The 27,990-nt window shown below is 39.8% G+C and overlaps 1 protein-coding gene across 2 annotated transcripts; it reads right to left on the bottom strand.

Moving 5' to 3' along the window:
* Window positions 1–33: 33 nt before the first annotated feature.
* CD99 (CD99 molecule (Xg blood group)) lies at window positions 34–26,399 on the bottom strand. Of its 2 annotated transcripts, none has more exons than XM_053936175.1 (11): window positions 26,234–26,399; window positions 10,894–10,932; window positions 10,506–10,553; window positions 9,999–10,031; window positions 9,043–9,084; window positions 8,859–8,891; window positions 7,412–7,483; window positions 5,966–6,007; window positions 5,335–5,445; window positions 4,525–4,581; window positions 34–1,933 (listed from the first exon to the last, which is right to left on the bottom strand). In XM_053936175.1, exons 1-11 carry the CDS (start codon window positions 26,292–26,294, stop codon window positions 1,908–1,910), a joined length of 564 nt encoding a protein of 187 aa, XP_053792150.1. In that variant the 5' UTR covers window positions 26,295–26,399; the 3' UTR covers window positions 34–1,907. The 2 variants fall into 2 exon arrangements, with proteins under 2 accessions (XP_053792150.1, XP_053792152.1); XM_053936177.1 differs by having other exon boundaries at window positions 4,525–4,578; window positions 26,234–26,395.
* Between the last annotated feature and the right edge of the window lie 1,591 nt (window positions 26,400–27,990).

Below are 27,990 nucleotides of genomic sequence, written 5' to 3'. Positions count from 1 at the left end.
TATTTTTCGAGCTACCGAGAAGAAAAACACATAAACCTTTTTTTAAAATTTATTTTTAGAAAAATCACAATGTTGATAGGTCTTACTAAGTAATTTTAGGCTCACAAAAGCTGAAAAAGGATTCAAGAGTCTTGGTTAGCTAAAAGCTAGTTTGAGTTCCTCCTGCCATTTTATCCCTAACAAACAATGAGTTATTTTTATTTACTCTACACTTGGCATAGATATATCTGTTTATTCATGTAGGCAAGTACATTTCTTTTCTTTGTATTTACATAAATCAAATGTTTATGTAAGAGTCACTTTTGCACTCTCAAACACACTTAAAGGCTTTAGCACTTTTATACTAAAAGCAGACATGGGGCAAAAAGAGACTTACAAATTAATTCCATAAGAAAATACTAAAATTTGTGTAAAGCCTTGTTGCAAGCTAAGAAACATGTACAAGAAATTCTTAAATGAATTATCCTTGGCATAAATTTGTATTTGAATGTACAGACATATTTACAGGTTTAAAATCCAAATTCATTAATTTCTAAATTCTAAGATGTTCCATGAAATGTCATCTTACTGTAGAACTTTGTCAGGTGGCTGAAGCCCATTAATAAGACACATATAGTAAACTGCATGAAAATTTAAAGCAACTAGAATGAAAACCAACAAAACTGGTCAGACCATTCCTTCCTGACAGAACTAGCTATTATTCCAGATTTAGTCCTTTAGCTGTTATGAGTTGTAGCTTTCCATGTTTCCACAGGTCCTTTAAACCTTCCTGTAGCTTTCAAGAGCCACAGCATGAGTCACAAGTGCTTTCAGAGGAAGATGCAACCACAGGTGATCACCCTAGGGGGAATCCTTCTCAAGTCCAAAAGCGCTTCTCACGTGTTTGCTATTTCTACTGTTCAGTGGATGCCTGCGGAAGGAGGTTGGCTTGTTCTGGTCAGTCTTGCTGTTTGCAGTTTGGAACTGTGGTACTATTTCTGTCCCTTACACATGTATGATAAACCTTCTGAATTCAACACTATTGTCACTTAAGCTTTTGGCTATGGAAGTCTGAAGATGTTAATCCCCACTCCCAAGTACTTCATCCACAACTGTTTAGATGATGTCAAACATCAATGTCACCAGAAATACAAAGTCCAATTATGTTTCTGATCTGCAAAACAGGCTTTTCCACAACTGACCAGCTCAGTACTTGCTAAGCAGGAAGAGCCAGAAAGGATGAAAACTAGGTGTGCATTAACTTTGGGTTTTCTCAATCTGTACCAGACAGATGCAATGAAAAAAAATCTAAAAACAAACCAGAATTTTTGTCTCCTGAATGCTCAAGCACAAGCATCTCTTCCATGGCAGCTGGCCCAGGCAGCTACACAGATTGGATCAGCAGCACCCACACCCAGATCCACCATCCATACACAGTGAGCTGTTTGCTTTCAGGTGCCCACAACATATACCAAGTTGGTTGGTTGGTTGGTCCACTCACTGAGTCCAGGTTATTTAAAAAAATGTTTATATTGCCTGACAGCAATAACATAACAAAAACCATAATTGCAATTGGTTTTGAAGAGGTAAGGAAAAGTTAAACACTGAATGCACTTGAGACACACCTATTTGTCAGAGGAGTCAAGGAAAGAACGTAAAGGCACAACATACTTCTACACTCCTGTCGTTAAGGCCATGTATTGGTGTGCAACAACGCTTCACAGGGCTAACCATACAGAAGTACTCAGGTCTAAGTCATAGTCTCAGAGGTGTTTCAAACAAGAGCTGTTTTCTTATGAAACTTCGGGCTCTGCTGTTTGTTATGCTTTTTTTGTTTCTTTTTTTTTTTTTTTTTTTTTTTTTTTTTGGCAAAATGCAGGTTGCTTATCCAGTTCCAAAGATCTGTTCTTCAGCACTCTTTCTTTAATTTAGTTCTCCAGAAGTGTGCGCTGAACTGAAAAGTGAAAAACAATTCAAGATTACTGCACTAAGCATAGTGCACTATGCACTTAACATACAATGCCCTTTGCATACAATGTAAGTTATACATTACTATGTAACAGTTTATGCAGTCAACAACTTCCAGCAGATGTTTGACACTGTGTGATAAAATTTAAGAAAGCAGAGGCTTGATTCTGTGAAGCCGATAGGCTGCATAGCAAGGGGTATTACACTCCAGATTTCTCACTCAAATAACCACATCCTACTACATACACGGAAGCTACTTACACTTGCAGTGTAACCCAGCACTCAGTTCAGGCTTGCAGTTCTTGCAGATGCAAACAGGCTGCTCATACAAAAAGTAAGCTACTGAAAGTAAGCTCCTAAGTTCAGGAAGTCAAAGATAGGTTTACATAAAATTTTAACAACACAGACCTATTCTGCTATGCCATTTGACCTGGCTTAATGAGAGACTGTTTCTAACTGGAAGCCATGTAGGTGTATCTATTACCAGAAGCAGACCTAACATCTGCTGAGTCCCAGAAGTAAGATCAGGAGCAGCACCATGCTGACCATGGCTGCCTAGTCTCTGAGCTCAATACATGATCATGCTTGTCTGCAAAATTTAACAGAGGTATGAAATCTGGGACATAATATGACATCAATATGTAGGTAGAAGTAAGCATATCTGATAACATCCCAAGTGTGACTTTACTGGTTAAAATAAAGTATGCATCATCTGATGGATTTCACTTTTGAGTTGTGGTGAATCTTGGCCAGAAATTTAGCATAACCCAGCTACAGCTCATATTTTAACTGCCTTTGGTAGAGGACTTTGAATGATACTACTTGCTTCCCCCTAATGCTCTGCTGAATTGAGGATAACTGAGTCTCTTCAGTCCTTACAGCCAATCATAAGAAAATGTTTTGTACTTGAGAGTTTTATATATTTAATAGCTTAAAGTGTTTATAAAGAAGATAATGAACCAGATATAAGTTTGTAACAGATTAAATACCTGAGAGAAATAAGGCATAATTATTGAAGTATAAAAAAACCCAGAAATAGTTCTGCAGTTTTAAGATTAAACTCACAGAAGAACATACTGCAAATATATACTGCTTTGAGATTTTAATACTCAGTACTTCAAAACCAATGAACTTCAGCATGAGGTTACAGTGCTTCTTCCTTTGTTGACCAGTCACAAAGGTTAAAAGGCCAAGTTTTCACCTATACCACTTCCTCCAGCTCTATCCATGGATTCCTGGAGCTTATCATCTGCTCCATCAGCCAAATCTCCTACACAACCATACATGGAAGGTGAGGTTCTCAGTGTTTGTTGCTTTAAAAGAGATCCTTCCACAGCTCTCACCTTTGTAGAAAGATTAATTATGTGATGGTTCTTTCATATAAGAATATTCTCTACTCACAACAGAGAACGCTTTAATTACAACATTCTAGTGAGTTCAGCCCTCTTTGCCTCCAGTGTAGTTTCATCTCTATCAACATCTCACAAATTTTTTAATACACATTCTTGCAGTGTTCTGTATCAGTTTATAATTAGAAAACATTTCAGATTCTAATCAGAAAAAATATACATTAATAAACTTCCAACTACAGTTATTCATCACACTGACAAAGCAGGCCTGTGTTTTCACAATTGCCTTTAATTATATTTTTGCAGAGAAAATTCAATTCTTCACTTTCTCTACGCTCCATTTCAATGCATTCTCAAGGCAATAAACCAATCTGTTCAATAAAAAACTCAAGAGAAGTGGCGATATTGTCAGAACTGAATGCTTGATTCAGTTCTAACTTTGTTGAGATGGTAAAATCATAGACTCACAGAACCATTTATGTTGGAAATGATTTTAGATCACCCATTTTAACTCTTACCCTAGGACTGCCAAGTCCACCACTAAACGATGTCCCTATGTGCCATGTCTATATATCTTCTAAATTCCTCCACGAATGACAACTCCTCTGCTTTCCCGAGGAGCTTCTGAGCAGCCTGTTCCAATGCTTGAAAAACCTCTTAATGAATAAATTTTTCCAAATATCCCATCTAAACCTCATCTGGCAAAGTCTGAGGCCATTTCTTCTTGTCCTAACACTTGTTACTTAGGAGAAGTGACTGACACACCTGGCTACAAGCTCCTTTCAGGTGGTTGTAGAGAGTGAAAAGATGACCCAAGTCGTCTTTTCTCCAGGCTAAACATCTCCAACTCCCCCAGTCACTCCTCGTAACACTACAGACTCTTCCCTAGATCAATTACCCTTCTCTGGACATGCTACAGCACCTCAATGTCTTTCTTGGAGTGAGGGGCCCAGAACTGGACACAGCGCTTGAGGTGTGGCCTCACCAGAGTCAAGTAGAAGGGGACAATCACAGCACTGGTCCTGGTGGCCACAGTATTGCTGACAGTAATATCACTACTGGCCTTCTTGGCTATCTAAGCACACCGTTAGCTCATATTCTGCAAAATTGTTATTTTTTTTTAACGAAACAGCACAATTAATTTTCTCCAGTATGTTAGATGTCAATAAAGTGCATTTAATAGGATCCCCAGTGAAGAGCTGATCTTCCGTCTAGATTCTTGTCTTACCAGGTGGCTCAGATTGTGCTCCTCTGTGGCTATCCATATTCACATTCTCTTCATCTGCTGGGAAAAAACCCAGATATTTAGCATTTAAATTTTCTTATATTTGAGGCTCTTGATAAATGGAGATAATTTGAGAGAAGAAATAGCAGTGAAAAAAATAGACTACTGATAGTACTTGAGTTGCCCTGTTTTGTCTGCACATTAATTTTAACATACAAGCTAGAGATGTTTTTTGGTTTCCAAACTTCCCGAATTACAAAACAGCAGTGCCTGGCTGAATGATTCTCTATCCCTTCACTAAGCAGTCAGAAAGACTGAAATAGACAAAACCAATCATCCTATCATCCACAGTACTCTCAAAGCTCTCTGATGCAAGTTATATCTTATTTAGGTGGAAAGGAAGCAAGCAATAGGTAACTGCAGAAGAATAATTTGGGGAGGAATATTGGACTAAGTTGTCATAAAACTAGTAAGTAGGCAAGCATCTTGTGAAGACACAAAGGCAAAATTTACAAAATTAGAAACTACAAAGTATTTTTCAGCATTAAAAATCTCTAATCCCGACCTTTACTTGATTCTCCTTAAGAAGTATTTTTTGCAGTCTTTCCTGCTTATTTTTAGTCAGAAAAGTAAGTTTTTGGGCAAGGAATTCATCAGTCTTAGATGACTAGTAGGAAAGGTTATTCCCTGTGAACCTAAATTCACTGGGTTATTACAACTACCTTATGCAAAGGATCAATTTATAGTCCACATATAAATACAAAAATACTTCTCTTTAGACAGTAGGAAACAAAACTGATTTGGAACTCTTACCGCTTTGCTTGAAACAGAGTTTCTTCTTCTGGTAAGCAATGAAACTAGCTACCGATGCAACTACTGTAGCACCCACGGCACTTATAATTCCAGCTATTGCTCCCTGAGAAGCTGAAAAAAACAGAGATGTTTATAAACATTTTTCAGAACTGAAAGCCACAACAAAGTATTGTCTCAAAGTAAACACTGTGAACACTTCCAAAAAAAACATTAAACTGAAATTACATGAAATTACAATAATCAACTCTGTGCACAATGAAAAGTGAATCCTTTCATTTTATAACCATTGATTTCTTAGCAATACCCACTGTTAAAGAACTTAAGCATGCTTATTTTAAGTTGCAGTAATTAAAAAAGCAACTCTTTCATAGCCATATCTACTTTGTATGCATGCAATCACTGCACCAGCATCTCTGAAACCTTAACACTTAGGAATAATTTGTAACATAGAAACATTAAAGGACTATGGAAGCAAAGCTTAAAAGTAAGAGTTCCAGATTGCACAAAAGCTTTTTAATTGTAACCCACTCCCAGTAGTGACCATTCTAGCAGAAGATTAGCAAACAGAACCCCCAAGAAAACGAACCTCATACATCTAAACACCATCATACACACACATTCATGCATTTACCCTCCTCGTCTTGGCCAGTTTTTGGAGTTGGACCCTTCCGTTCTGTAAAAGTGAATGGAGAGTTTACATTTTATATGTCTAAAGAACACTCATATCATAATTGAAGAACATTTTGTCAATTAATTATGCAAAATTAAAACCCATCTATTATAATCATACAGTGCTAAACTGCACTGAAACTTTCTGTTTTCAAAGCATGGCTCAGTGTGGTGCCAACTCCAGCCTTGAGTGATCAGCTAATAAAGTTTGCGAAATCTGATTTAATGAGCCTATGCACCACCACAGAGAACACATATAATTTCAGAGTAACATTCAGCTATATCTCCACGGAACCAATGATCTTTTCCTAAAATCCCAGCCTCATCTGCTAAATACCTTTGCAATTCTCTTCACAAGCAAGCCAGAAATTCTATAAATACTAACTCTATTTAATAGTCACTGTGCAACTCGCACCACTGAGGCAGGAACTTGTGCAGATGAAACCACCACACAAGTCTCCACAGATGTTTCTTGCCCCTTCCAATTTTGAAGTACTGCCCCAAAGGAACCTTGGAAGGAGGAAGCTACCCAAAAAAGTGGCATCAGTAGTCTCCACCCAGGACAACTCTCCAGAGAAGTCAGTAACCATTAGCACATCCCAAACCCCACCAAGATACTTAAAACTAATTCTGATCTGGAAATAGTGAAATTGCAGTAACGCACTAATTAGACATAGCAAATTACCAAAAAAAGTTTGGCAAGCTAGGAAATGGTTTTATACTGCTCAGAGTATAGAATCATATGGTGGTGAAGGGACCTTAGGTATCACTGAGCTTCAAACCCCCTGCCATGGGTAGGGACACCTTCCACTAAACCGGGTTGCTCAGAGCTCCATCCAGCCTGGTTTGAACACTTCCAGGGATGGAGCATCCACAACTTCTCACCTCCTAACCTGCCTCACTACCACCACTAAAGAAGTAGAAGACTAAGGATCACTTGGAAGTGTAAATATCAGTTCATCCTGTGGGACAAAGGAAATCTTTGAGAACATAAGGTGGACCCTCTTCTGGCCCACTCCTAGGCTTCCTACCTACAAGAACTAAAAGTAACTAAGAGTATGTCATGAAAGATCCAAAATAGCACTTGGATGACCTTAAAAACTTTATTCATGGTGAATTTTGAAGTAAGTACTGCATTCACATTTCAGTTTTAGAAGCCATCTTTCTTAGCATACGAGTAAAAAATCACTGAAAACTTTTGCTCTAGACCAGCCCCTTAAATATGTGGGGCTTTTTTTTGACAGAGACAGAACGTGTTACTTTTGAACTTGAAAGTGTGCTCTTAAGTTTCAGATACCAGAACCAAACACATTACAATTTAGAGCATGTCTAACCAGCTTGTGAGCAAGCTTTAATCAAAAGCTCAGGTAGGCACAGAAACAATAGGAAGCACAACCTGCTATCTTACCATTGCTGCCACTGCCATCGCTTCCTCCTCTTGGGGAACTGCCATCCAATAGATCTGAATCATCAAATTTGTCTATAAAGTAATGCAAATAACATTACCACATTTTAAGTTCAGTGAATAAGACACACCAAGGTATATAATAACATGGAAATTTTCTCAAGACCATTCAACTGAATTTGTGGTGGTTTTAGGCTCAGTACCAGAGTCCGAACATTTAACCTTCTAAAAGCCCTCACGATGTCACATCCCTTCAGCTCAGCACTACAGAGTTTGACAGCAGCACTCCTTTCTCTGGACTTCTTGAACAACTGAGAGAAGTCTGTGCAGTACTACCTGCTCTTGGACACTATCAGGTTAATCAAGCAAGGAGCCCTATAAGCTGCTTAACTCTAATAGCCCAAATCTCACTGTCCTGTGACAGCAAAGAAACAATGTGGACAGAAGAGGACCATTTACTTTCAAGGCTGCAACTGTGAATGACTCTTCAGAGTTGGGTCTCTAAGTCCCAAACAGTCCAAATGTAATTTCCCTTGTCTGATTTACTGCAGAACACTGAAGTAGTCCCTCTCCATTTCCAATGAACCCTACCTCATGGAGCCTTCCTGTCTCCCTCATGGCACCTTCTCCTCCTTCCCTCTGCTGCCAAATGAATATTTAGTTTACACAATGCAAATCAGTTTTTCAGGCAGAAAAACTAAAAGTATTGCATCAGAGGATGTTTTAGTTGGGTGCCAAAAGCACTGTACTGAGGCATGCAAGAATCAAATTCAAGTCTCTCCTGCAAATCAGGTGAAAGAACAAGAACTGAGGCTTGCATTCCAGGGCTCTTTACCACCATGTCTGTGAATAATGGCATCATCACACCTGCATCCTTCTGAATCTCTTTTGTTCTGGGTTAGGCAAAGATAGAGAGGACCTCTAAAGCAGAACAGGCAGGAAAGGACATGTATTTTAAACCTATTTTTCAAACACAAATAGTTTTATTTCTTAATGGGGCCTTTAAATAAAATAAAAAAAAAAAAGAAGCGACCCTTTAACTTGGAGCTTTCCCTTTAATTTAGATCCTTTAAGAATAAAGATCATAGGCAGTTGCTACTTACTTTTGAGCATGACTAGAAGGGATTGAGTTTGTAAAGAAGAAAGAACTCAATTCAATACATGGTTGCTTTGCCACAGGCAGCCAAGAACAGCTTTGCCCCAAGCACACACACACACTGTCCTATCCTGCCTCTTCCCCACATCACCCTAATTTTAAGTGAAAGTGACTCAACGGGTTTGTTATGGAATTTCAAGACTAGTGCAAAGCTTATTTGCAAGACAACTTTTTCTCAATCTTCAGTGTTTGATGTATGCCACACCTGACATACACAGCAGGCAATTAACAAGGATCAATTATTAGAAGTGTAACTGAGACAGTAAAACCAGGAGTTTGTGCTAGAAGCCTTACCAGAGCCTTTAGGTTGATCTTGCTTGGGGTTATCTAATCACAGAAGAGAGATTTAGGGAAAAAAAAAAAAAAAAAAAAGTTAAGATAACAAAACCAGACTACAATACAGTAATGTTCAAAGGGACTAGGAGAGATTAACAAATACTCTTTTACTGTTCAGAAATTCCTGTTAGATCAGTCTTACCAGTGTCACTAGGATTTGCAGGAGGATGTGGCTTGGGATCACCTGTAGAAAAATAAGAGAATAAATTGAGAAAAATTACTAGTGTGAAGAAACCAAAAGCAGAGCATGGAGTAACCTTGAAAGATGATCTGACCTAAAATATTATATCAAAACTTCCCCATGTCGTTTTCCTTTCGTTAGCTAATGCTGTATTTCTTTGGTTATCTTAGCTAAATACTCTGTTTTAATGCCAATAAGGGCTTTCCCTCTACATTAACCAGCACGTCAGATCCTTGCTAGGATCGAACATACACAGAAAAACTCATTAAGTCTTATTCAGCATTTTAGTTTGCACATCTGATTTCAAAGGCTGAGTTTCTTTAAATTTTTCTACCAGGTATAGATTACTTGGCTGTTTTCTCTTTTAAAATTACCAGGTTTTAACCAAATACAAAGCCTGGTACCTCACTTGAAAAATAGACAAAGTACAGAGAATAGAACTAGACTAGGTCCCCACAATGACATTTCATTTGGCTTGCCACAAAGTAGAAAATAAGAGATCTTAGAAATTATCTCTGTACAGTTTTGTCACAACCCTCACATTAGAAAGTGTACTTTCCTTCAAATTATTTATAACAGAATAATGTTTCTTTGTGCTACTAAAAATACTTCCTGAAATGGGAGAGATTACTTTGGAATTAACATTTACTTCCATAAGTAATAGTTTATGGAATTAGTGCCATCTAGTGAAAAAACAGCAACAAAACAAGTAGAAGCTGGCTAAGAAATTAATGAAACTCCTACAGTTTTGTTGATTCAAAACCGTAAGGTTAACAAACATAACTAGACTGAAAGTATTTTTATTGACAGTCCGCTACCTTAATCAACTCAGCGCCTTATTATACTTAGGTCATAAAGGATGGACAGACATTGCACCAGGTACATTTGAGCAGTATCAAGGAAAATATGATACTTACCATAATCAAAAGCATCGGACAGGTCTAAATCATCTACAAAGAAAGAAGGGAAGTTTTAAATGTAATGCAAAAACTACTCTTAAGACTACTTTTTAAACAAAATGGACCTCACAACATTTTCTCCACAAAGTAAAGACATGCTCACTCATCAGTGACTCGCAGAAAAGCCCTACAAAGTTACCAGGCATTACCTGCCAAGCGACTTGCTGCTTTTGGAGATGATGGGACCTGTCAAGGGCCTGCTCAAAGTGAGCAAGCTCCAAACATGTAGACTGAAAGTCAAGGGAAGGCATTTTCACAGGGTTTTAAGCTTGTGAAATCACAAAACACATTTCTGAGAGCAGATTCCAAAATGAAGAAATCTTTTTGTTGTTAGGGAGCTGCTTTCTTTTATAGAAATACCACAACTCTGTGTGCCACTAAATTGAAAAATTCAGGATCTCAAATTGGTAGGTATACTACACTTAATTTTACAGTAAAAGGTATTACAAGTCAATTAGATCTCACCTGTATGTGATGGTGTCTTCTGAGTTACAAGAGGCTTCTTTGTACTTTCTGTCAGGTATGGTTAGAGAAAAAAAAATTAAATACTATTTAACACATGAAGCTACATGAAGGACAGAGGACAAATCTAAGTACATATCTATACATCAAAATGCACAAGATCAAATCTATACAGCAATAAATCTATAAATCAATTTCACCTCAAAGAGAAATCTTTAAGCCTTCAAAAGACAAATTTGAGTTCTATGTGGTCAGCATCTTGACAAACACATGGCTGAATTGTTTCACTGAGGTTTAAACAAACCATATGTGGCAAAGTTGTCATGCTTGGCCAGGCAATAATACTTAGAAATCAACAAGTCAAAAGAGCAGCCACAATTTTCCTGCCTACCTTCCAAAAGTGCATCTCCTAAGGAGAAGTCATCTTGGCCTGTAGAATATAAAAGAAACAATAAGGACACTGTTTTTTCTTATTCAAACACAACATTTAATAAAGTCATAAACACGTCTGTGATCGATCTTGAGGTATACTTTCTGCTTCCTGAGTCAATCTAGAAGAATATTTTGAGTCAGGGTTGAAGACAGACATTCTTCTCTATTTCTCCAGGTCACTATCTATACATCTTTTCAGAAAAAAAGGAATCACACTAAAAATTGGCTCTATAGACATGACCTGAAGGCTTGGAACATACATTCCTGTAGCCATTAATGCACTTTATTCTTGCCACTGCTACTGCATGTTTCCTTAGTACCATCCACAGCATATTCTTTCCTACCCTTCTTTCCACTGAACAAAAATAAGCTGGAGAACAGCTTCAATGCATGAGAAGATACAAGATTCAAGTGTGAAGAAAAGCCTTGGAGCACAAAGGCCATTATGAAAGCTATTATGTAATGGAGTTAATATCTTGACATTAAAAATTAATTTTCATGGGTTTAACCCTAACCCATTCCCCCTAACCCTTAACCTAACCCAAACTCTTTCCCTCTACCTAGGGTTAGCAGTATGGAGGTGGTTAAGTTATTAGCACATACGATCTTGAGTAGTTTTTCAACTTCCTAAAACACAGCTAAATGCAGCTGGCACCACCAGGGGGTCTCCACAACAGGGAAATTAGATTCTATTTTCAGTCCTTAGGAAAAAGAATATTGTTTCTTGCTGTATCAAATCAGCTGCTAGAGCTACTGCTGCTTACCCAGCGAAATGCAAACACACCAGCTCAAGACATACATGACACAAACTGATTTCACACCACAAATGTACTGGTGTGATCTCAGCAGCAGAGGCTTGTAAAATAAGTGGACAGCTAAAACAACTGTTTGGGGTGTTTCTAATTTTTCAACATCCCTACTTTCACTGAAGCATGGAATAAGAAAAATGCCTGAAAGTAGCTATCAGCTATTCAAGAAAAATACATTTAAATATACTGCTTCAGCCCCATAGAAGCTGGATGACTTTTTCTACCTACTGAGGATCAAGCCAGCCAGAGCAGTTGTTATTTCCGAACAGAAACTACCTTAATTCAGAAGATATTTGCATAAAGCACTATATGTCTGGCTTTTCCTCTAAGAATGTAATCACCAAAGAGGCATCAGAACCAGCTACTGCAAAGTCTGAAAGAGAGGAATAAAAACAAACATCAAAATCAAACTAGAAGCAGAATGCACCTTTTACCTATATGACAGACCAAGTTAAGACAAGACATGAGTCTAACATCAGGAATGATGGATGCTTATATAACCTGGTGACATCTTTTGCTGTAACTGAGGTAAAAATTGAAATCCCTTTCCTTTTTCTTCTCAGGTAACTGCATTAGTAATAGTCAGATACTTTTTTTTTTTTTTTTTGTAATAGAGAAGCAACTGGAATGGAATTAAAAAAATGCGCACTCTGGCCAACTAAACTGCTACCGCAGAAACTGAAATCTGAAGTCTAAGAAGTGATTCCCATACTGTAACACTTGAACTAAGACCACCTTGCCCATAGCCAAGTAAGGAGACAGACCTACATGGTCTCTGACAAGCCCTTTCATGGAAACAGAGGTGATTGATGGCTTTATTGTGGTGCACGAGCAAAGCACATTTAAAATCTCCTAGATAAAATAAGTAGGTATAGATCTTGAATAGAAAGCAAGAAGATATTTTACTTGGTATTCCTTATTTCAAATGGAGACCACAAGCTGTGTTAGATCACAAGAAACTACAGAATGCAAAATATTTGCAGGTCATTTATCTGACGTCTACATCAATCTGCAATATAATTTTACAAACCTCTGTAAAGTTAGCAGGTGCTAAGACACAAATGCCAGTTACTTCTGAAGTTACTCCTTTTATTAGACTACACCAAGAAACCTCCATACCGACAGGCAAAAAAAGGTCAAAGCACTCATAAGAAATGTTAACAGGCATATGCATAGCAGTTCCTCAAACCTGAATTATAGTTTGCTTGTGTTCTCAAGCACATACATCTCTCAGGCTACAATCCTCTGGGATATATGCCTAGGACAGGACATGATCAGAATTTGGCAGTCTAACTCCAAGAGGGCAGGCAGAGGAATTTGTTGAAAACGTACACTCCTCAAAACACTCTACCAGAGAAGCACCCAGAGGAGGGACCATCACCAACTGGTAACACCATATTTAGTACTAAAGTATAGCACTAACACAATGAACATTACACTGGTTTGTGCATATTTCACAAACATGTTACACATGTTTATTTCATGCCTGTTTCTTTCCAGGCAGATGGAAAAACAAGCACATACACTCAGCTTTATGCTTTAATGCAGCTGAAATTTTACCTGGAGAAGAAAAGAGGCTAAATGAAGAGTTTCCCATTGACAGCATAAAACTCAGTCCAGAAACTCAGAATGGCTTCAGCTGCAGCAGTTTCCCTCAAGAGGAGGAAACCTTTGTAAAAGGGTGTGCTTTCAGTGACACTGTTATTTTAAGTAATTTTGCACATGAGCTTCATAGAGAAATAATTTATGATCAGATTGCTGACTGCCAATCTCACGTAAAAAATGCTTTGACGGAGAAATAAATAAAATTGAGCATCAATAAAAGAAAAACAATCATACTTTATTGACTGGAATTATTATTCTGAAAGCAAAATTTGCTTTCCAAGCATGCAGCACGATTATCAGGTTTCTCATATACATTACTTTTTCGACATAAGGTAGCAAAAAATGTCAAAACTTAGCTCATGGAATTCATTAAAATATCTGCCCTCTAAGGTGCTGGAAGTCAGCTTTCCCAGCAAAAAAAGGCATTTCTCCACTGTTTATAACAAACCTTCCTATGTATTTAAAGCAGTTGCTTTTATAAATGTACTCACTCCATTTTCAGTATGGGTGGCTCCTACTAAAGTAGAAATTCAGTGACTTAATCTAAAAGTAGAGAAGCTGAGTATGATTCAGCTGCTTCCAGGAAAAAAAGTAATTAGAAAACAACAGATAAAGCTACAGAACTAGAACAAGGTACTATCAGGGTCCAAGAAGAAAAAGTCAGCAAGAATATGCTGGACTCCCTGCAGATTTAAGAAACACCCAGAGAAACTAAGCTTACGAGCATTTGCTTAGTCTAAACAAAGATATTTACAAATAAAGCAGATCTTGTATTGCATATGAAGAACAATACAGCAGGTATTTCTTGCTCCTAGGGGCATGAGCAGATTCAAGAATACTTCAGAAGTGTCTGCACTATTTTCCTTTCACATCTGTATCTCAAGTACCTGCATCTCAAGAGACAGATCTGTAGCAATGTATCCAAACCACTTAGTCTACAGTGTGCACCAGCCATTTCACTTGTAACTGTTCTTATCAGAATTTTCTCAGGGTTCTCTGGAATTCATCAAGGTTACTAAGACATAAACTGTGCTAAAATAAGAAAGAAGAAGCTGAGAAACAGAATTCCAAGACCGTAAGAAGGAGATATCAGAGAGCTGTGAGCCACCTGGGCTGTAACCAATCACATATTCTGAGAAATGCATGCAAAACACATGGACAATCAAAGGCACCAGTAAGAAATGCGTGATCAGCATAGGCAGTAGAGTTAGAATGTATAAATAACTGCATAATGTAAACAATAAGCAGCTTCTGCTTAATCATACTGGTCAGTTGTTCAGGAATCCTGAATTTCCCACACAGATCTTCACCAGGCCATCTCTAGTAACCAACATAGTTTGTCTTAGCTGGTGGGAAAACAATAGGTAAAAGAAAAGAAGCAAACATAGGCTTTGAAGAACTAGAGGGTATTCAAGAGATCCAGGTAAGCAAGTAAGAGTGCAAAGACCTTTGCAAAGACCAGTCACTGCTCTCAGATACTTCCTGCTACACTATTAGATTAGTCATATTCACATTCCACTGCAGAAGGCAGAGAAGTACCACCTCCACACCTTTCAAAGTAAGTAAAACACAGCTGACCACAGTCCTGGGCAACCTGCAGTGGCTGACCCTTCTGAAGCAGAAGGTAGGACTAAAAGGGCCCCAGCTTCAACAGCCTATGATTCTGTGACATGGGCCAATAATCCTAGCCACTGGGCTATACTCCTCGTGTTGCAAACTCATAGAACTAAAAATAAAGTAAGTCACTCTGTCTGCAACTCTTTTTATAAATGAGAACTGAAATACATTACTCTGTCTCCTGATGTTTGTAAGCAGAAACCTAAGCTACACTAACAAGAGCTGCTGGAAGAACATTTGGGTGATGGAAGCATGACACTTCCACCAAGAAATGACAAGTTTTGGGGGCACTGGAAGGGGAAGTAGAAGGAGAGGAAAAGTGTTTTGCAAAATGTAACAAAGGTACTGATTCCACATGGCAAGCAATCAGAGATCATTGGATGCATTTATTTGATTTTTTTGTTCATTTTTTTTTCTTACCTGTAATTTCAGGAGGGCCTGACCACAACTGAAGACTGCAAGTGTCATATACTATGCTTATTGCTATTTCACCTATGTACTTGCCCTTACCAAACACAAATGCATTACTAAAATTAGTGAGCATTTTAATTATTACTAAGTTGCCTTTTGTGTCAATTCAGGGACTAAAGCAACATACAACTGGCAGACAGAACATGGGCTTGTCTGCATCCGTGTGCAGCAGTTCATAGCACCTTCCTCACAGCAACCCTAAACCACGCTGAGGTCACTCTGTGCACGAAACATGAAGTTACTTGATGTCATCAAGGCCAGTCCCAGAGCCACTGCTGCCACTGCCTTCTCTTGCATCAACAGAGCAAAGCCAGCCCTGTCCTTCAACCCCTAGAGCAGGCAAGGAGTACCCCTGCCCCTCTTCCCAGGTCTCAGTGTAATCTTCGTTCCTCTAGGGAGGCTCACAATGGGCCAAGAACCTCTCTGATCTCCACCATTGCCCCTGTGGTCATGGGGTTGGGTCAGGAGCTCTGAAGCAGTCTTAGGAAAACCTGTTCTCAAATTTCACTAAGATCAAGAAGGCACTGTGCACCTGCTTTGCATTCAGACACTTTTGAAGTTCTGTCTTTGCATAAGAAATGTCAGTAGTTCATTTTTTATAAGCCTAAGATACCAAAATTCTTTAATTACATGTTGCTCACAGTCTAGAGCTTCAAAGTTTAAGCTGTTCAACAGACAGGACTTTAAGCTTTCACAAAGCTGACAAGTCTTGCAGCTACTACTCACATACACTAAACTTCCATAACCAGATGCATTCTGACCACAAGGCTCACATTTATTCTTGTTATGTAACTTCCCTTCTCTAACTATTATATCAATCAGTTTTTGTAGCATGAAAGTATATTAACTTTGTTAATGTATATTAGTTCACATTTTACATTACAATGCAATGTGGTAGTGGAATTTTACTGGACACTTCAGTATTGATCATGCTAAAGAAAAGAGACCAAAGGACAGCTTGGCCCTGTAAATACTGATTCATTTCCTAGAAGCTTAGAGATAATAAAATATATGCCTGGGCAACCAAAATGTCAGCATCCTAACCCCTCTAACACCTCTTAGAAACCCTCCCAGTATTGGCTGGCATCACAGATAATTAAATAAAGTCAATCAGATTCCAAGACCGTCTAGATTAGTTGCAAAGCAGTAAGAAATACACGTGCTTTCCAAAGTTTTACCATCATTAGTATTCAGTACCGTGGGTGTCAGGGACTAGTCAAATTGTGTTATATTCAACATTTGAAAGCTACAAGAGCCCTCTGTAAAACCACAGATGGGTCATTCAGGATAGCCCAATCTGGCTACGGTACCTCATGCACAAAGATATTTACTCTTGTAATTCTGTATTTTGCACCCTAGCTCTCCTCCTCAGTACACAAGGGTCTGCAAATTTTCGTAACATCCTCCAAAGTTCAAAGCCAGTATGTCAGCACCTCTCCCCTCTTCCAGAGATGAAGACTCTCATTACTCCTTGAAGTTTTCTGCTCTTACATCTAGCAACAGCTTCAGCAGTTCTTGACAAGAATCTTTCTGACTGACATCCATGAAGCCTCTTGGCCTGAAGCATGTACCTCAAAGCAGTGGCCACATCACAAGCAATCAAACCTCTACATTCATTTCCACAGCTCAGTACCCTGCCCAGTCTAGTGCAGAGAATGGGAGAAGTGTATTCAGGGCGATTGTGTGATGCCTGGGGCATGACTTCAAGGGCTGTGTGCTTTTTCTGCTCATCCCAAATCAATAAAACACTTTATAAGTAATAAGTGTGTAAGATGATAGATTAAAAGTTTTACTCCATAAAAAACAGTCAGGAAACATCAGCATTTTGTTTGGTCTGCATCCTCACACTCTGCATCTCTGCTGGACTCTTGGATTGGGGCAGGAAGGAATGGAAGAAAGAGTAATCCTGGTTGGTGGAGGGCACAGAGGAAAAAAAGAAAGCTTAGCAGCAAGATTCAGGGACCAAAAGATTAGGGCAATCAGCATTAGATGAAATACGGTAAAGTTTTAGCACAAGAAATGAGGAAGTACTAAGAACCCAAAATTTGTAATCTGGCAGACATTGGATAATAATTGGCATAGGCATTGGTCCTAAAACCTCAACTGCTGGACTGGTAAATAATCCTCACTCTGATTAAAGAAAAAAAAAAGTTAAATTATAATTAGTAAAAGTTAAATTATAATTTTAAAGTTAATTTATTATGAAAAATTATAATTTTAAAAGCTAATTTATAATTATAATTTATGTTGAACAAATTAATGGAACTTGGATCTTCATTTATAAATTCCTTCTTTAAAATTTATTTGAAATATACATTTGCAATGCTTACAGAGCCAGATCAACACTGTTATTTTTATAGCAGCACACTGAAATGAAGATTCACAGTAAGCAGAATTCCTATGTCTGCTGATACTTGTAAGATGACAATTTCACAGCTTGTTTCTTTTACCTTCCTCACCACAATTCTTAGCAATTCAATACAGTTTGTATACTAATAGTAAAGTCCAAACAAAATCTGTAATCTAACCAGAAACAAAAACTGAACAGTAAAATTGACTTTGTTTTTCCAGACTCTTCATTTTAATTGTGGCTTGTTCAGTTATGGCTAAAAAGACTCTTCAGGCTTTTCAATCTGTGTACTTGAAACGAGCTACAACCTCTTGTGCTAAAAGAAAGAGGAAGACTGGGTTTTATGATGAGGGTTTCCTGTGGGGAAGGTGTGGGTTGAAAAAACCAGACTCAGTACAGTGTTTGCAATGATTTGAATCATAGGAGTTGGCACAAATACATGACAAGCCAGAAAGATTATGTAAATTTGCTTCTTATTTAAAAGAAGGTTGAGAGAGTTTCCTTTTAACTTCCTATCCTTCAGTACTTGAGGAAAAACACCAAGTTTTCCCTTTTGTACCAAGGTTATGTTCTTAGTAGTTTCAGTGTGTTCATGAGCCCAGAAAAACAGCTGGAATGCATTCATAGTGGAACTGTAAGCACTTCCAGTTCAAATGCATCTTGTGAAAGTACTACTGTTATATTTAGACAAAACCTTTAACAAGAATTTTCCATGGCCACTCTAAGAATTATTTTCATAATCTTCACTTTGATTCTGTATCACCTCCTAAAACCAAATTAGATTTTATGTTCCAGTGTTAATTACTTGCAGGCTGCCATTACACATGCCAGACTTCAGTATGCACTATAAATTTACTCATTTATTAGAAATTTAATAATTTCCTAGAACAAAGGAAAGCAATGGGAATGGATGCAGAACAGGTAAGAACTGCAAACTAAAGGAGCTTGCCCAGGATATAGGACTGGCAATGGAGCCAGTGACAAAGATACAATGGCAATGTCCAAGGGATAAGAGTAGAAGCAACAGGGAAGGGGAAGGAGAAAGAGACGGAGAAATCTGGATGCAGAGGAGCTGTCAGCTCACTATGCCACAAGCTGCAGAATCACAAGTCTTGCCTGAATTTTGGGGAAAAGAAAGGTGCACATCTCTGCTTAGTATACAAAGAAAAGCCAGAAGGCCAAATTAGAAAAAAGGAAAGTTGCAATTTTTTGTGAGAACAGTGGAAAAGAACATTGTAAATCAGATTGCAAACTTGCTGGCTAAGACAAACAGCAACAGCTCTGAGACGAGATGTCTCAATAACCATTTGCAACATTTAGAAAAGGAGAGAGCAGGGAATAGATGGTGAAGTAACTACTGAATTTGGGATCCAATTGCAAGAAGCCTGGCATCCAAGATGGAATGAGAATCACAGACTAGGCAGGAAGGCATTTCTGGTGTTGAAGAGAAAAAATACTGACAAGTATGGGTAGGGTAGCTGGACATGAGGGAAGAATCAGCAGACTGAAATATAATGATATAAAATGTAGAAAAAGACAGCCTTGTCCAAAAGCTCTCTGCATAGGCTTCTCCAAGCCCCTCCCCAAAGTGTATCCGGAAATTTCTTGTTTCTAAATTTAACAAGGACTTGTGTGACTCTAGAGCTGTCTGGTTTGTCCAACAATTGCATCAGCTCTAATAAACACTGTATACTACCCAACACAACAGCCTCACTTTTTATTCACATCTCACTTCTACTACTGCCACTATCACCACTAGTCCCTTTCCTCTTCACATTCTCCTCCAAATCACAGAGAACAAAATAAAATATAAGTCTAAACACTAACTACACTTTTTCCAGAAACAGAAGGTTTAGAGTGTAATATTTTTGTGTCAGTTATAAAAAACAGTAATCCTACCAGCATTGCTTGAATTTGTTTTCCTGGAAATATCAGAGTTTCAAAAATTTTCATTTTATGTTATCCTCAGAATGTTAGATTTCTTCACAAACAGAAAATATACAACATTTTTCTGTGGTTAAGCAAAAAAAGCATGTAAAGACAGTTTGATAATTAAAATCAGATTTTTGCCAATTAAATTGATGGGTGTTTAATCAAAAAGAACTTTTATTTCATGGAAAGATTAACTTTATATTGAGTTTAACTTTTAACCAGTGATTAAACCATGATTAAAACTCTTGGGCTCAGAGTAGAATGAGCTTTGTGGATACTTTACTCACATCAAGAAATGGATACCATTTCCTGTGAAACATTTGGGAGCAAGAAGAGATCCAGTGGGAGTTTTACAGGAAGCAAGCTACAAGAAAAGTAGAGCAGAATTAACATCTGCATTTAACTAACCATTGCTCCAGTCAAGAGGCCTTCCTTTTACAAGTACTGTTAAGGATGCCATTTTTAGATGTTTATAGCATGTGGACACTTCACAAGTGACTGTGCACGGAGTAAACCAAATGCATTTGTTATGCAGCCAATGATGTTGTGTGATCAGACCTGACTTAAAATGTAAATGCTTTCTTTCAAAATTATCTTTTTCCCAAAACACATTTGAATTACTCCTGCATTTGACATGTCAACTATATATTTTAAAGGCACTGTTCTACATTTAAAAAACTTGTTCTGTATTTAGAAACACTACTGTAAACAGGCCTTACAGCACAAAGACCTAAGTTCTTGGACTTTCACAGGAATGTGCCTTATGACATTTGGAATTCTTTGTAAAAAAATCTTCTGGATCTTATTGTTCTGGGCATCACAGTCACATCAAATGTAGAGACTAAACCAGTTTAAAAGGAATTTGTGATGACTATCATGCATTTATTTTCAACAGGTAAGAATTGTAACTGTGGAAGGAGCAACAGATTTTTTGCACCAAGCTGGGAAATCTTTCCCAGACTAGAATTTATAAACATATAGAAAATATTTTTTTTTAAATGAAAAATAAACTAAAACTACCTTGTATGATATCAAGCAACCTTTCAAACACTAGCTTTGGGTCCACCTTCACCAGGAATGGTATGCAGTATATCCACTACCCCTGTTACAAGGGGTAGAAATGCAGTCCTACCATCTTCTGTGGCACCATCCACAAAGGTTCAAGGCAACATGTCTGGAGAATTTTTCCACAGTATTGCTGATATACTGATTGAAGGACAAACCTTCAAAACAGTACGAAGTAATGGGCACCATGTAATCTTTGTCCTTCCCCAACCTGAACTGATTAATCTGAAGCCAGCAAATAAACATGAAGGCTGAACTCCTCAGGCTAAAAAATGCCCCAGCATATGACAAGTTATATGCTGAAGAGGCTGCCATGAATTTGCAGAAGTAATGGCCTCTGTCAGCCTTAGAACACGCTTGGGAGCCCCAGTAGCCCTGAGAATACATATACACAGCCTCCTGAATGATCACTAATGTAGTCCATAAATGGCTCAAGGACTGGAGTTGTGTTAATCAGCAGCTGTTGCAGGGGCCATGGGGTGTCCCAGCAGGCAGGGGCTGTGAGTTAGAGTGCAGTGGAGAAGCCTGAGGCAGCAGCAGAAAGCAGCAGGGCTGGGCAGCGGCAGCCGGGCTCCTCCACAGCAGCTGCCGCATGCAGCCAGGGAGACTCACCCTCCAGGAAAGGGGACAGAGGGTTGGGGTATCAGTTTTTTCCCCCTGAGGCACCCAAGCAGATGGCAAGGGTCCTTTGCAGTGAGGCAGGGTGCCAATAAGGCCCCAGTTCAATGGCTGCTCTCATGAGCAAAGGCTCACCCATGGCATAAGAAAACGGGGCAGGGCTGGGCTCTGGCAGCGAATTCCCCCACCAAACAGCAGCTCCACCATCCTCCTCCAAAGTCGAGAGAGCAAGAGAGCTAGGAGCCACCCTAGCCCCCTTTTCCCCCAGCCCAATTCTCATGGTATCTCTGCCCCTCCAAGAGAAATCCCCCAGCTAAGAGAGTGGCCAGCTACACCCTTCCTGTGGAAACTTCTTTCGACTCTCCTAAGTATCAGTCATGGTTTCTTAGTGACAGATGAAAAAATTCCATGAGAGAAAGAAGCAATAGGAAAGTTCCCAAACTCCAACAACACCAAACCTTCTACTGGTCTCAGAAGCACAGAGTATTCCTGCTGGAGCAGACATGAAGAGTCAACAGGGACAGGAGACACAGGAACACGTGGTTTGAGAGACTCAGAGGGAGACTGGAGAGGAACATGTGGCTGTAGATGTGCTCTGGGCAGTAGAGGTTCCATGCCAACAGGAGACCTCCTGGAGGTACTGTGGCAAAGACACCCCTAAGGGAGTGTGGCGACTCACAATAGAACAGTGACAGGCCTGAGGGACCATAAGTGATCCTCATAGAGAGTGGGACACTGAAAAGCAAAGAGGAGCAGAGGAAGATCAGCATGAAGCATGAAGGAGCAGCAGAAAGACACCATTAAACTAATTACAACCTTCTGGCTCTGCATGTTACCCCAGCAAAGGAGCAGAAGATGGGCTGAACACAACCTGCAGTGAAAATCAGGGAACCTGACATAGAGTGGATAGGGTTGTTTGGGCTTAAAATTAAAGTAGGGAAGAGGGAGAGCCTTTAGGGTTTGATGGATCAATTTTTTTTCTCTGTATTCTCAAACTCATGGTTAGAAGTTTGCCTTTAACTGACAGAAAGCTAATTTAAGTAAAAGTCCCATGAGTTGAGACTGTTTTGCTCATAACTTTCTCTCAAAACATTTTTACTAGACTCCGAAGAGCAGGTTCCTGTGCCAGAGCATGCAAAAGCAGTTTGCAGAAGGCTACAAAAAATTGGAATGCTCCTGTCAAAATGATCTTAACCAATGACTACTACTATCGCTACATTTTCTAACACAGCTGGCACCTGATGAAATGCAAGGTCATTTCAGTGGGAAGTTCAAGACAGCAAGAGTTAAAGCAGGCAAGAGTCTCAAGCACAGGCGACCCAATCATATGAACCAGAGTAACATCAGGAAAATATTGAAATTGGTCTTGGCTAGATGGCAGTAGGCTGAGTCACACTTAGCTCTTGCCAAGTTAAATCACTGTAACTAACAGCTACAGCTTAAGGAAAGCTTATGGACTGTTGCAGTGACAATTTTGATATAACAGTGCAGTGGCCATTTTATGTAACACCACATAAAATTATTAGCCATTTCACATTAGAGAAAATAGATGGAGAAATAAGTGCTGCATTTTTAAAGTTCATGCTGCCATGTATGCATTCTAGCACTGCTACTGAAATTTCTCCAATGAAAACTATGGGGCTTGTTGGCTTATTATTGGTTTTGTTTAGGTTTTTAAAATCCAATTTAAAAGGCAAACAACTCCAGAGCCCACAAAGCAGAGCTCAGTCTCCAGGAGTCCCTACAGCATCTCCCTGTCCCAGCTGGAAGCTCCATCTGCTGGATTACAGACAGGATCATTTCACCATCTTCCACCCAACTAGTCATCTCTTTTAACACTAACTTGCCTCAGCAAGAAGTCAGGAGCACAAGTGTTTCCTTCCCTTGCTCAGGGCCCTCTAATTACAGAGGTCTTAGAAAGAAGGGATCTCCACCTGCACTTCACCCCAGGCTACTGATCTTACAACATGGGTACATAATTTTCCAGCCTGTATTTTGCTCACGTCTGAGTGTCCTTTTAGCAATTGTGCTTCAATCAACAAGCTCTACCCAATTCTTGTAACAGATATTTAAAACATATATCCCAGTCCAAACTCCAGGTCCACAGTAAGCAGACAGCTTTTCATGCTTTGATCTTTCTACAGTAGAATATGGGAGACTTTTGAGCCTTGTGTCTGAATGCAGCTGTTTCTTGCTGCTCATCATGCACAGAATCACAGAGAATCACTGAGCTTGGTTTCGACCTCTAAGATCATCAAGTTCATGTGTGGAGTACCATGCAAGGCTTTTTTTTTGTTTGATTCTTCATGTGCTGTGGTCCTAATACACATTGTACAGAAGTCATGCTGCCTAATGCTTTTTTTTTTTTTTCATTTTATTTTTAAAACCACATGCCTCAAATTAGACACAGGGCTACCCTTATGATTTAGCAGGTGTAAGATGGCTAAGTTGGTCTCGCCTCACAGCCAGCCACAGCAGGAAGCCTCTTGCCCTTTCCTCCCTGTCCCCACCTCATTTCCACTCTCCCATGCTAGGCCCTGCCACTCCCTTGTGCTGGCAGGAACTCCCATCAAACACTCCGCAGAGCAAACCCAATGCACATTAGTCATCTGCTGATTTACCAAGCTGAATGATCTCAGCGCAGGCCTCGATGGGCACCAGACAAAAAAAAAAAGGAAGAGAAACAGAGATCCCGGTCCTCAGCAGGGGCAAGCTGTCAGACTGCCTACAGAAACTGGTGAAATAAAAACTCACATTTAACCTTCTGATGGATACAGCCCCAACAGTATCTAAATTCCAGCTTTGCCAGATTGGCAGAGTTCATACTTGGCACAGGAGACAACACTTGAACATCAGCTTTGAGGTTAAAAGTGTAAGCTATTTCTCTAAGCAAGCTCAAATAACACAGTTGACCCTTGCTTAATAATACATTCAAATCCTTGTTGATATGTTGAATATTGATTTAACACTAACAACGTTCCTGTGCCTAAAATGGATGATCCCGTAAGAAGTTATCAGTCCAGAGCACAGATTCTTCTGCTTGAATCATGAAAGCAGGCAGTCCCCCAGTGAAAATAGTCAACTCCACAGAGTTGCATGACAGCTGAACTGCTGATAAAGCACGATCCTTAACTTTGTATAGCAGTTCTGTAAATTCAGACTACAGACAGCCCACCAACAGTGAAATTAAGTTTTTCAAAAGCATGTAATTCAGGTTTTGATTTTGTCATTTAAGATGGCATAAGCACAAATCTGAAATTCCCCTGGAGGGCCCCACCCTCTCCAGGCTGACATTCTCTGCAGTTCTCAAATTCTTACATATTTTGTAAGGAAAAAGTGTCCAAACTAATTATAACCTATCTACTCAGTTTGCATTATTGACATTAACCAATACTCATATAAATTCACTAGCTTTCTAAAGCAATCTTTTAGATTGCTTTTAGTAGTAGTATAATTTTCCTCAAAATTCAAAACAAAACCCTTAGAGACAGTTGTGCACCTTCCCTACAGTAAAGCACAATCCAGACATCTCTTTTCATCTCCACCCTTCTTGGCGAAGTATAGGAAGACACTGTTTCTCAGTGGCCCCAAATACTTCCACGTGTTAAGAGCATCACAGCAAAGATCCTGCTGTCCACGACCATGGGGACTGCTTGCAGAAGTAGAGGAGGAAATTTTCCACACAAGTAGTAAGATGATAAATGTAGCCTGAGTCATCCATCAGTTTTAGAGGTGGTTTTTATAAAATTGTACTTTTTTCCAACCTGCAAATCAAGACCACAATAGGGCCACAGCAGAACTGAATTCAAGCAGCCTTGCTGTCAAACTGCTTATCTGGCATCACGTGTGCACTATCTACAGCTTCCAATCAACGTTAAAAACATGCATTTTTCCTTCTCTTTTACAGTGAAGAGATAGATATTTAAGACTTAATGTGTTGCTTTTATGAAGTACCTGAAAAAAAAGCAAACCTAGGCACAGTAACAAGTATGCTTATTAACATAGTAAAAGAAGGAAGAAATGTCTTAAAAACAAGTCGTATGAATGGGAAACAACAGTTTGGACTGCATATTCCACTTCAGCAGTCCTCTGCCTGGAAAAAAACCTTCGTATTGGGGGGGGGGGGGGGGGGCTTTACTACTTTCTCCACCCCCAAATGTTTATTTTTACCAAATACCAGAGTGCTATTACATGCAGACTTTTTTCATCAGGGTTCAGGAAAATTGTCCCTGATACATACTGAAGCAACGAGAAGCTTCTCAGAAAACATACCAGTGTGCTTCACCGTGCCGTTTTGCCATAATTATTTTTTAAAGGCTATTGTGTGACGGCAGACTTTCTGGTGACTAACTATCCGATGCCCTGGGACTGCCGTGACTCCACTTTCTTTCCTAAAATGGAAGCTGCGCTCCAGCCGAGCTCCCCAGCACCCGAAACCCCCTTCGAGGACCACCCTGCACCCAAGGGCCCTCCCTACTGGGGCGAGGACCATGTATTCACCGCAGGTGATAACTGGCTGCTTAGTCAGTTTCCAGTGCGGAAGGCGGGCAGAAAGCTCAGGAATACCTTTCCAGCGAGTTAAATGAAAAGAAAGAAGAGAGGGAAAAAAAAAAAAAAGCCTGGAGGGGAAGAGCGCTGTTTCCCCGGTCTATGAGACACGGCCAGCCAGGGACCCGCCCGGCTCCCTCCCGGGACTGCTTCGCAGACCCGCACTGCTGCCCCGGCTCCGTGCGAGCGGCAGCGCTCCCCTGCCCCGAGCCCCTGGGGCGGGGGCCGAGCGCTGCCTTCCCGAGCCGCGGCAGGACCGCTCCTCAACTCCCACCCCTCCTCACCTCTGACGGAGACCAGGAGGGCGAGGAGCACCGGCAAGAGAAGGAGCCTCCAGCGCCGCATGGCTGCCCGCCTCACAACTCACAGACACACACCACACGCTGCCCGACAGCCGCGCCCAGGACCGCCGCAGCTGCGCCCGTGGCGGCAAGGGCGGCACCGCCCCGGGGCCGGGCCACCGCCCCAACGCGCTCGGGGCGCCGCGCCCCGGGGCCTTCCTTCCAGCTGGGGAGGCGGGACAGTGCTGGGCCCCATCGGCTGATGCCGGGAGCTGGGTTTTCACTCTCGGCCGGGATGAAGAATGTTGGGGACTTTTTTGTGCTGCTAAGCCCTGACTGCTGCCGTGCAGCCTGCCTGCGAACCTAAGGGAGCGCCGAAAGGTGGCTACGGGGCTTAAACTCCGGTCCCAGGTTTTAATAACAGAGATGAATGCTCAGGTGCTCAAGTACCGCTGCCCTCTCTTAAGCCAGACACTCCCTTTCATTGCTCTTCCTCAGGAAAAGTCAGCCAACACAAAACACACCAGGACACCTAATAAAGCTGCCCATGGTAGGCTTGTTTTTTCTTTAGTCAGAAGAAAATAGTTTTGAGTTTTGTATTTGACACTTGTGCTGAGCTGTGTTCTTGAGAGACGTGTATGAAAAATAAACCCAAATCCTGGTTCTTCAATTGCTGGGTATGCACTGGTTATTTACTAGATAATAAACAGTGTAGTGACAGCTTGATTTAGAAGGTAGCTGGTTATGTGCAGCTGACTTGAATTCAGTAGTCATAGGACCTATAATTTCCTCAGAGGGGTCCATAGCTGTTATTTAGCATTTGTAGGACCTTGCCAGCTGGAAAAGTGGAATGTCAAGTCATTCTCACCAGTTCATAAATTGATGGATATTTATTGTTTTTCTTTTTTGACAGTGCCTAATCAGGTTATTTTTAGATTTACTCTAAGGCAGAAAAGAGTCTAACTGTACTAATAAAAACACTTAATATTATGCTGTGTTTTAAATTAAAGATAAGCTTTTTTTCATTAAAATATCTGAGTTTTGCAGAAGTATTGAATTCAACATTATGTAGTGGTTAGCAGTTCCTATTTTTGCCAGACTCCAAGCCTAGAAGGTAAGACTGAATATGTGCACATGCATGTGTAATCCATCAGTATGGATCTTGCCATTAATGCTATGTGCACATACACAGGAAATTATTAATGTTGCTCAAAGGATGTCGTTTAACAGAGTGTTTATGGTTGTTGTTAAGAATTGCCTAAGAAGTCGGTCCCTTGCCAAAAAGAACATGAATTGGTACTCCTTAGATTACTGCACACTTCTTTAATCACATCATAGCAAAACATACCTCCTGCCTAAGAACTGCAGAGCTAACAGAAAAAAACTTAGTTATGTCTCGGATATTACCATGTCAGAACAGGGCCCTGTAGCTTCCTGTTGCCAAAATTACTCTTCATCAAAACTACCTTCTTCAGATTAAATAAAAGCAACTTCCTGTTAGAACCGACATGAAATAACTACACGTTGTACTAGAGCTTGTGTTTTCCACTTGGTTCAGTCCTTGAGGCAAGGGCACAACTAGCTGGCACTAGCCACTTTATGGCTAATAAATTTTCCAGATTTATAAATATCTGGGTTTTTTTTTTTTCAATCTTACTAATTTTATAATCTGAAAATTTCACTGATATTTTGTGAAAATTATGTTCCTGATTTGTTGTTACCAGCTCTTCTATGTGTGGACTTGATTAAAAAAAATCCAG

This window comes from Vidua chalybeata, chromosome 2, assembly GCF_026979565.1.
Source record: "Vidua chalybeata isolate OUT-0048 chromosome 2, bVidCha1 merged haplotype, whole genome shotgun sequence".
In the NCBI taxonomy this organism is placed as follows: Eukaryota; Metazoa; Chordata; class Aves; order Passeriformes; family Viduidae; genus Vidua; species Vidua chalybeata.
Note: the sequence above shows the minus strand (reverse complement) of the source record. Positions and strands in the feature narration are given on the sequence as shown.

Excerpts from the sequence above, each read along its gene's own strand:
- CD99 (XM_053936175.1), bottom strand. The coding sequence starts at position 26,294 with ATGCGGCGCTGGAGGCTCCTTCTCTTGCCGGTGCTCCTCGCCCTCCTG. Across the intron at positions 10,933-26,233 it reads CCTCCTGGTCTCCGTCAGAG|GCCAAGATGACTTCTCCTTA; the intron begins GTGAGGAGGGGT and ends TATATTCTACAG. Across the intron at positions 8,892-9,042 it reads TGCAAATCCTAGTGACACTG|ATAACCCCAAGCAAGATCAA; the intron begins GTAAGACTGATC and ends TTCTGTGATTAG.